Here is a 9,529-nt window from a genome sequence, read left to right on the forward strand (position 1 = left end):
TACACTTGACGCGACCTTGACCTTGACATTTTGGCCCCAAAAAAGGTCGACCGCACATCCTTGATGTTCAATTTTCAATTGCCAAATACAATTAAACATAGAATAATAAAGAAATAAAAGAGAAAAAAACTGAAATCAAATGAACAAAAAGAACCATAAGAACTCCTACCTTGTGCTGGTCTGTGGCTCCTGGTCTGTGGCTCCTGGTCTGTGGCTCCTGGTCTGTGGCTCCTGGTCTGTGGATCCACCTTTAAAACCTCTGCAGACCTTTATCTTTAATTGCTGTGACCTCACAGATTCCTGCGGCGCAGAAACGCTCAGACCTTGGTCTCCCAGAGACGTGGAACGATGCCTGAAAAATGTCCCTCATCACGGTTTCACGTCACAACGTAACATGGTCACAGGTTCGTCCACAAGACCCCGTCTCCTTTAACTGAGTTTGTTTTTCATGATGTTTCAGGTTATTTTTGTGTCACTGGTTCACATTTTCACTCGTTTCTGTGAAAGTTAAAATATGTTTGTAGTTTTTTATCTTTTTATTTCATTTTCTGTAGCTTTGGGTGTGTTTATGTCACATGACACGACGCCATAAAGATGAAACACAACTAAAGATGCACAAAGCATGTGTTTCTCTGTTCATTTATTACATGTTTACATATTTCTTTAACTTGTTCTGTCCATTAACTCATGAACATGCATCGAAGCTCATTAAGTCTTTGAATCATTAAGTCTGACTCATTTACTTTCTTCAAACGAAGAGGAACAAATATTTCAGTCTTTTATCCTCAGAGACATTTTGCCCTTTTCCTTGACTTACAATAGCCTTAGCTCAGTTTTTAACCTCATTTTGCCCTTTTTCTTGCCTGTCCATAGCCTTACCTGCGTTTTTTTAACATTAGGCTATTTTTTCCTTTTTCTTGCCTTCTTTGTTCTCTTATTTCACTAATCTTTTAGAAAGTCACCAATGTCTCTCAGCTCCTCCTCCAGAGAGGAGATACACCCCGGTGAATGCTGGGAGTCGTAGTCTAAGTAGAGGGCGGGGCTCGGCAGGAGCCGCTGAGATTGGTCGGCAGACGTGAGCTGCAGGAGCTGCCGTTGGTCAATGGTAGGAAACACGAGGGGACGGTCCGGTGGGAGGACTCCGGGGGATGGAGACGAGGCGGCTGTCGTCATAGTTACAGCCCTAGGAGGAGGCGGAGGGGAGGTGGCTGTCGTCATGGTTACGGCCCTCTGGGAGTCGTCCGAGTTCAGGGAACGTCGCAGTTTAGCTCGAGCGTTCTGGAACCAAACCTGAGGGATAAAAAAACACACAAATCACAGCTTAGAGCAGGGGGCGGGGCCACAAATATGATCAACATTAGAATAACGACCAATCAGAACATTAACACAGCAAACAGTTTGTTTATTCGTCTTGTGTTTTTGGTGACATTTTTTGTGTTTTTTGAGATATTTAGTGCATATAGTTTTTGGGAGCCGCACATAAGCCCTGGACCGCCTGATGCCCACGGTCTGTTTGTCTGTAGTTCTTTTATGTAATTTAGTTTGTCTGTAGTTTGTTTATCCGCTGTGGTTTGTGTGTTACAGTTTGTGTGTTACAGTTTGTGTGTTACAGTTTGTGTGTAACAGTTTGTGTGTTACAGTTTGTGTGTAACAATCTGTGTTACAGTTTGTGTGTAACAGTTTGTGTGTTACAGTTTGTGTGTTACAGTTTGTGTGTAACAGTTTGTGTGTTAGTTTGTGTGTTACAGTTTGTGTGTTACAGTTTGTGTGTAACAGTCTGTGTGTTACAGTTTGTGTGTAACAGTTTGTGTGTTACAGTTTGTGTGTTACAGTTTGTGTGTAACAGTCTGTGTGTTACAGTTTGTGTGTAACAATCTGTGTGTTACAGTTTGTGTGTTACAGTTTGTGTGTAACAATCTGTGTTACAGTTTGTGTGTAACAGTTTGTGTGTTACAGTTTGTGTGTTACAGTTTGTGTGTAACAGTTTGTGTGTTACAGTTTGTGTGTTACAGTTTGTGTGTTACAGTTTGTGTGTTACAGTTTGTGTGTTACAGTTTGTGTGTTACAGTTTGTGTGTTACAGTTTGTGTGTTACAGTTTGTGTGTAACAGTCTGTGTGTTACAGTTTGTGTGTAACAATCTGTGTGTTACAGTTTGTGTGTAACAGTTTGTGTGTTACAGTTTGTGTGTTACAGTTTGTGTGTTACAGTTTGCGTGTAACAGTTTGTGTGTTACAGTTTGTGTGTAACAATCTGTGTGTTACAGTTTGTGTGTTACAGTTTGTGTGTAACAGTTTGTGTGTTACAGTTTGTGTGTTACAGTTTGTGTGTTACAGTTTGTGTGTAACAATCTGTGTGTTACAGTTTGTGTGTTACAGTTTGTGTGTAACAGTTTGTGTGTTACAGTTTGTGTGTTACAGTTTGTGTGTTACAGTTTGTGTGTAACAGTCTGTGTGTTACAGTTTGTGTGTAACAGTTTGTGTGTTACAGTTTGTGTGTTACAGTTTGTGTGTTACAGTTTGTGTGTTACAGTTTGTGTGTAACAGTCTGTGTGTTACAGTTTGTGTTACAGTTTGTGTGTAACAGTTTGTGTGTTACAGTTTGTGTGTTACAGTTTGTGTGTAACAGTTTGTGTGTTACAGTTTGTGTGTAACAGTTTGTGTGTTACAGTTTGTGTGTTACAGTTTGTGTGTTACAGTTTGTGTGTAACAGTTTGTGTGTTACAGTTTGTGTGTTACAGTTTGTGTGTAACAGTTTGTGTGTTACAGTTTGTGTGTTACAGTTTGTGTGTTACAGTTTGTGTGTAACAGTCTGTGTGTTACAGTTTGTGTGTTACAGTCTGTGTGTTACAGTCTGTGTGTTACAGTTTGTGTGTTACAGTTTGTGTGTTACAGTTTGTGTGTAACAGTCTGTGTGTTACAGTTTGTGTGTTACAGTTTGTGTGTAACAGTTTGTGTGTTACAGTTTGTGTGTAACAGTTTGTGTGTAACAGTCTGTGTGTTACAGTTTGTGTGTAACAGTTTGTGTGTTACAGTTTGTGTGTAACAGTCTGTGTGTTACAGTTTGTGTGTTACAGTTTGTGTGTAACAGTTTGTGTGTTACAGTTTGTGTGTAACAGTTTGTGTGTAACAGTCTGTGTGTTACAGTTTGTGTGTTACAGTTTATGTGTTACAGTTTGTGTGTAACAGTCTGTGTGTTACAGTTTGTGTGTTACAGTTTGTGTGTAACAGTTTGTGTGTAACAGTCTGTGTGTTACAGTTTGTGTGTAACAGTTTGTGTGTTACAGTTTGTGTGTTACAGTTTGTGTGTAACAGTTTGTGTGTTACAGTTTGTGTGTTACAGTTTGCGTGTTACAGTTTGCGTGTTACAGTTTGCGTGTAACAGTTTGCGTGTAACAGTTTGCGTGTTACAGTTTGCGTGTTACAGTTTGCGTGTTACAGTTTGCGTGTTACAGTTTGTGTGTTACAGTTTGTGTGTTACAGTTTGTGTGTTACAGTTTGCGTGTTACAGTTTGCGTGTTACAGTTTGCGTGTAACAGTTTGCGTGTAACAGTTTGCGTGTTACAGTTTGCGTGTTACAGTTTGCGTGTTACAGTTTGCGTGTTACAGTTTGCGTGTTACAGTTTGTGTGTTACAGTTTGTGTGTTACAGTTTGTGTGTTACAGTTTGTGTACCTGCAGGACTCTCTTGGAGAGGCCCGTCTGGTGAGCCAGGACGTTCCAGTCCTTCCCGTCTGGGTTTTGTTTCAGAGTGAAATACGACTCCAACGCTCTCAGCTGCCCGCTGCCGAAACACGTCCTGATTCGCTTAGAGCGTCGTCGCACGCGCTCGCCGCCCGGCCTGTGGTCCAATAGGAGCTCGGGACTGCTCACTGACTCCTCTCCCTCAGCTGAGGCTGCGTTCAGACCTGTGTGAGTGTGTCGCGTACACAACTTCACAAAAAAGCTACACAAACAGTCACAAGGCATCAAAAATAGACACAAATATTCACAAACAACACAAACAGACAAAAAATTAAAAAAAAGAGATGAGAGAAAATAGCTAGGCTACAGACTCACCATCTCCGAGGTGTGTGTGCGTCTGCAGGTTGTGTGTGTGTGTGTAGTGTGTGTGACAGTAGAGGTGTGAACCCTGCATGTAGTAAAGGTTCCCAGGCAGCAGTTTAGCCTCACACTCCTGAAACACATCAAAAACAGGACATTAACATAGCCCCGCCCCCTTACCCTTTGACCCTGCAGCACAGCCCGCGCTAAGCTAATACAAAACACAACACACAACATGATGCAGAACACAAAAGGGTGCACAAAAACACACACAGTGAGAGCACAGAGAACACAGTTGAGTGTAGACTAGTTTACAGTGGTTACCATGGTAACCCTAATCAATAATAATGAGTGAGTGAACCTGGCAGGAGAAGCAGTGAGGATGGAAGCTCAGCTCTCTGGACCACATGACCATTTCAGACGCTACGATTGGCTGGAAGCAGCGAGCGCACTGACCTCCAGAGAATAACCTGAGTACGAAACCACAGCAAGTCACTGTGTCTGTAGTTTGTTTACCTGTTATAGTTTGTTTACCTGTTATAGTTTGTTTACCTGTTATAGTTTGTTTACCTGTTATAGTTTGTTTACCTGTTATAGTTTGTTTACCTGTTGTAGTTTGTTTACCTGTTGTAGTTTGTTTACCTGTTGTAGTTTGTTTACCTGTTATAGTTTGTCTGTAGTTTGTTTACCTGCTGTAATTTGTTTACCTGTTGTAGTTTGTTTACCTGTTGTAGTCGTCGTGGCAGTAAACGTTTCCGTCCCTGTAGAAAAGCGAGGGCTGCGTTTGCAGCTCACGTCTGCAGCGACTGCAGCGCAGACAGGCGTCATGCCACGCCCACCCAGCAGCCAACAGGAAGAAGCGGTCACACACCTGCTGGCCACACCCGGCACACGTGATTGGCTCTTTCAGGGAAACGATACTTTGAACCGAAGACATGAGCTGCAGAGAACAAAACCTTTTCATCATCAAAACAAAAAAATGAACAAATGAAATTAAAACAAAGGACTAAACAGCATTGTTACAGTAACTTATGAAAAGTGTTAATTGAATGAGTGGGAGGAGCTAAAGTGGTTGTGTCTGTTTGTAGAAGGTCATCACATGTTGGTCCTGAGGCGTGGCTGGTGTTGGTGTTTGTTCTCTGACGTTGCTGCAGAACAGCAAGTCCTCCAGGACCAGTTCTTCAGACGCCATGACGATGATGATGGTGATGATGATGATGATGATGATGATGATGATGATGGGTGTCCTGATGAGGAGCAGTAAGTTGTTAGCACATCATTAGCCGCAGCCGCTATCACCGCCATCACATTTACCATGACAACTCACAACAAAGAGCAAAAAACAAAACAAAAACCAGAATAAAAAGTAAATTCAAAGCAATATTGAACCGAAAAAAAGAAATAAAGACACAAAACAACAAAAATACATCATTGGGCAACAGGCGGCCCAGGGGCCACATGCGGCCCTCAGCCTAGGTTTATGTGGCTACCAAATGCACAGAAATATTAATATAAATATAAATATAATATAATATAATATAATATAATATATAAATGCTCAAAAATATTCTAAAAACACAAAAAAACTGTAAAACCACAAACTGTTGTTTCCTGTTAACGATCTGATTGGTCATTATTCTAATGTTGATCATGTGACCCTCACATCAGACACAATCAGTTTGCTGAGACATGGGATGAAAAGATGAAAAGAGACCCACCTGCTGTTGCTCCTCCAACATCAGCGTCCTCTGATCATCTGAAGCTTCACCTGCTGTGCTCACCTGTGGCCTGGCTCCGCCCCCCTGTGCTCCCTCAGGTGAGCATCCCCCTGGAAACAGGAGCAGAGACCTGCACCGGGGACCAATTACAGAACCACAGGTTTACCCCAGGGGCGGAGCTATGGGGGGGATGCTCCGGGGCTCGGATAGGAGGTAGGACTTAAGGGAGCCAGGCCTCTACCACGGCTCAGGGGAGCTGGAGAAGGCGGGGCCTGCATGACTTGTGCCCAGAGTATAGACAGTCACCCATCATACAGATTTATACAGGGGTTATTGACCCATTTCCTGTGACGTATACATACTAAATTAGGTGCATGCACAGGCTTGGTGCAAAACAACCAGAGATGTGTATGTTGTAAAATGATGTAATCATGAGCTTTAGTACTTAAGTTTAAAGGGCCCAGTCTTTTGCCCCGCCCCCTCTGATTTGTTCCACTACTAGTGTACCCCCAAAGGGTTTCCACTGACAGGCAGACAGCAGGGGGCGCTGTGGCTACAGCTGTAGGGGGCGGTGCTGTGGCTACACCTGTAGGGGGCGGTGCTGTGGCTACAGCTGTAGGGGGCGGTGCTGTGGCTACAGCTGTAGGGGGCGGTGCTGTGGCTACAGCTGTAGGGGCGGTGCTGTGGCTACAGCTGTAGGGGCGGTGCTGTGGCTACACCTGTGGGGGGCGGTGCTGGGGCTACACCTGTGGGGAGCGGTGCTGTGGCTACACCTGTTGGGTTCGGTGCTGTGGCTACACCTGTAGGGGGCGGTGCTGTGGCTACAGCTGTAGGGGGCGGTGCTTGGCTACAGCTGTAGGGGGCGGTGCTGTGGCTACACCTGTAGGGGGCGGTGCTGTTGCTACAGCTGTAGGGGGCAGTGCTGTGGCTACACCTGTAGGGGGCGGTGCTGTGGCTACAGCTGTAGGGGGCGGTGCTTGGCTACAGCTGTAGGGGGTGGTGCTGTGGCTACAGCTGCAGGGGGCGGTGCTGTGGCTACACCTGTAGGGGGCGGTGCTGTGGCTACAGATGTAGGGGGCGGTGCTGTGGCTACACCTGTAGGGGGTGGTGCTGTGGCTACACCTGTAGGGGGTGGTGCTGTGGCTACACTTTCAATGATTGGCTGATAAAAGTCAAAACATTGTTTATGTCACTTATTTATTTTATTTAAGATACTTTGATGTTTCCTTTGTCTGCGTTCATGACAAAGACAAAGTGTTATTTACCAACAAGAAGCAGATGTTTTATAACATTGTATGACCCAACATTTCAAAATAATGGTTTATACAAGTAGAAAAAATTAAACAATGTTATAAAAAATACAATCAAAGAAACACAACATAAAATATTAATATTAATAATAATATAAAAAACCTGAATGAAAACTAAACATCGTCAGAATAATTAAATCTGTCACTTTATTGTGGTGAGTCACTCAATAGGAACAGGAAACCAAGCTTTTATTTTAGCAGAGGGAAAAATCAAAGGTTTGAGATGATTTTTCTCCTGACGATGATGAGGATGAGAATCATCTGAGAAACTTTATAAAGCATGAACCACAACACACACACACACACACACACACACACACACACACACACACACACACACACACACACACACACACACACACTCTTCATCATCCTCTTCTCCTCTTCATCCCCTGGGTGGAGGTTTAAAGGTCGTTGGTCTGACCTTCATCTCAGTGAAAGACATTGAAGAATCTTTTCCTTTCCACGACGTCCAGATGATTCCCTGCAGGAAGTTACACTTTATTTTAGCTTAGCTAATGCTAACTTATGTTAGCTAACAGTAGGCTAACCTTGATGTTTAGTAGGTAACTCTAACCTATGTTAGCTAACGCTAACTTATGTTAGCTAACAGTAGGCTAACCTTGGTGTTTAATAGGTAACTCTAACCTATGTTAGCTAATGCTAACTTATGTTAGCTAACAGTAGGCTAACCTTGGTGTTTAGTAGGTAACTCTAACCTATGTTAGCTAACGCTAACTTATGTTAGCTAACAGTAGGCTAACCTTGGTGTTTAGTAGGTAACTCTAACCTATGTTAGCTAAGGCTAACCTATGTTAGCTAACAGTAGGCTAACCTTGGTGTTTAGTAGGTAACTCTAACCTATGTTAGCTAACACTAACCTATGTTAGCTAACAGTAGGCTAACCTTGGTGTTTAGTAGGTAACTCTAACCTATGTTAGCTAAGGCTAACCTATGTTAGCTAACAGTAGGCTAACCTTGGTGTTTAGTAGGTAACTCTAACCTATGTTAGCTAAGGCTAACCTATGTTAGCTAACAGTAGGCTAACCTTGGTGTTTAGTAGGTAACTCTAACCTATGTTAGCTAAGGCTAACCTATGTTAGCTAACAGTAGGCTAACCTTGGTGTTTAGTAGGTAACTCTAACCTATGTTAGCTAAGGCTAACCTATGTTAGCTAACAGTAGGCTAACCTTGGTGTTTAGTAGGTAACTCTAACCTATGTTAGCTAACACTAACCTATGTTAGTTGGCGTTTGGTAGCTAACAATAGCTAACACTGACCCCTGTGTGACCTTGTAGTTTTGGTGCGTACCTGGTGGCGGACGTCCACCCCGTACAGCCCGTTGAGGTTGGCCTGGTGACAGTTCTTGTACCACCAGCCTCCACGGTACGACATGGCGCAGCGTGTTATGAAAGGCGCTAAATCTCGGTCTCTGGTAGAGAACGGTCGCTGGTTGTGGTAGCTGAGGGAGTCGCCTGTGAGGGGGCGGAGCCAAACACCATGAATATCAACAGGAAACAGAACGTTAACAAACAAATTGAGCTGAGGGAGAGTGACCTGCGGTTCCGCTGTAGCCGCCCACCGTCAGACGGTAGTTCCTCTTTCCCACCTCAAACTGGGAGTAGTGGGCGTACGCCGACTCTCCTGCCACGCCCAGGTCAACACGCAGACTCATCTTAGTCATGGACGTCAGATTGTTGAGAGCCTGGAGACCTAGAACAAAAACATTAACCATTAAAACTAATAAATGACATTAAAACCTTAATACACTGACTTTTAATGACATTTTATTAATTACGTTTATTTAACTTGAAAAAGTTAATGAGATGAAACGGTTGTAAAGTCTCACCGAGCCAGAACTCTCCGTTAGGATCTCCAAAGCCTTTCACGTAATCCTTCCAACCTCTGAAGAAATCTACTGATCCGTCCTTCCTCCTCTGGAACACCTGAAAACACCATTATTCATCCTTTTACTGAACATTTGCTATTTCTTCAAACTTCTGCTCAAAAACTACTACTTCTTCTTCATCGCTCTGTCTTATTATTATTGTTATTATTATTATATAATCACACAAAATGAATTAAAAACACAAAACAACAAGAACAAAATGAAGGTGTAAGCAAACCGTCCATCCGCCTCCGTCCGTCTCCATGTCACAGTAAACCATGAGTGATGGTCCCAGTTCTCCCAGTGGGTAGATCTCCAGCTCTGAGGACCAGAAGATCCCGTTCAGGAGCTCCTGGGAGCAGTCGGAGGGAAACGGGAAGAGCAGCGTTCCTGAGGAGCAGATGTACATACATAGACTGGGAGATATAGATGTATGATGATGATGAAGTACCTGTGGTGAAGCGTGTGGAGACCCCCTCAGTGAACTCTCCTCTAAACTCAGCCTGAAGATGAACCACGTACAACGATCCAGGAACGAGTCGTTTCAGCTCCAACTGAGTCAGAGAACCGTCT

At 43.5% G+C, this 9,529-nt stretch overlaps 2 protein-coding genes across 7 annotated transcripts in view; both read right to left on the reverse strand.

Annotated features, from left to right (window-relative positions):
- Window positions 1–650: 650 nt before the first annotated feature.
- Window positions 651–7,064, reverse strand: LOC114458521 (LIM/homeobox protein Awh-like). 2 transcript variants are annotated; one of them, XM_028440933.1, is made up of 7 exons: window positions 5,759–7,064; window positions 5,140–5,287; window positions 4,766–4,980; window positions 4,402–4,510; window positions 4,056–4,173; window positions 3,672–3,904; window positions 651–1,290 (listed from the first exon to the last, which is right to left on the reverse strand). In XM_028440933.1, exons 2-7 carry the CDS (start codon window positions 5,230–5,232, stop codon window positions 943–945), a joined length of 1,116 nt encoding a protein of 371 aa, XP_028296734.1. In that variant the 5' UTR covers window positions 5,233–5,287; window positions 5,759–7,064; the 3' UTR covers window positions 651–942. The 2 variants fall into 2 exon arrangements, with proteins under 2 accessions (XP_028296734.1, XP_028296735.1); XM_028440934.1 differs by lacking the exon at window positions 5,759–7,064 and having other exon boundaries at window positions 4,766–4,996; window positions 5,140–5,176.
- Window positions 7,065–7,198: 134 nt separating this feature from the next.
- The window catches only part of LOC114458517 (tenascin), a 21,495-nt gene continuing 19,164 nt past the window's right edge, over window positions 7,199–9,529 (reverse strand). For 4 of the 5 annotated variants that reach the window (XM_028440921.1, XM_028440922.1, XM_028440924.1 and 1 more), the window contains 6 exons: window positions 9,408–9,529; window positions 9,195–9,346; window positions 8,918–9,014; window positions 8,626–8,781; window positions 8,380–8,543; window positions 7,402–7,552 (listed from right to left, as the gene is read on the reverse strand). The exon at window positions 9,408–9,529 is cut by the window's right edge and continues 11 nt beyond it. In XM_028440921.1, the coding sequence (XP_028296722.1) occupies window positions 7,454–7,552; window positions 8,380–8,543; window positions 8,626–8,781; window positions 8,918–9,014; window positions 9,195–9,346; window positions 9,408–9,529 (790 nt within the window). In that variant the 3' untranslated portion in view covers window positions 7,402–7,453. The other variant, XM_028440920.1, reaches the window with a different exon arrangement.

This window comes from Gouania willdenowi, unplaced genomic scaffold (genome assembly GCF_900634775.1).
Source record: "Gouania willdenowi unplaced genomic scaffold, fGouWil2.1 scaffold_120_arrow_ctg1, whole genome shotgun sequence".
Classification (NCBI taxonomy): Eukaryota; Metazoa; Chordata; class Actinopteri; order Blenniiformes; family Gobiesocidae; genus Gouania; species Gouania willdenowi.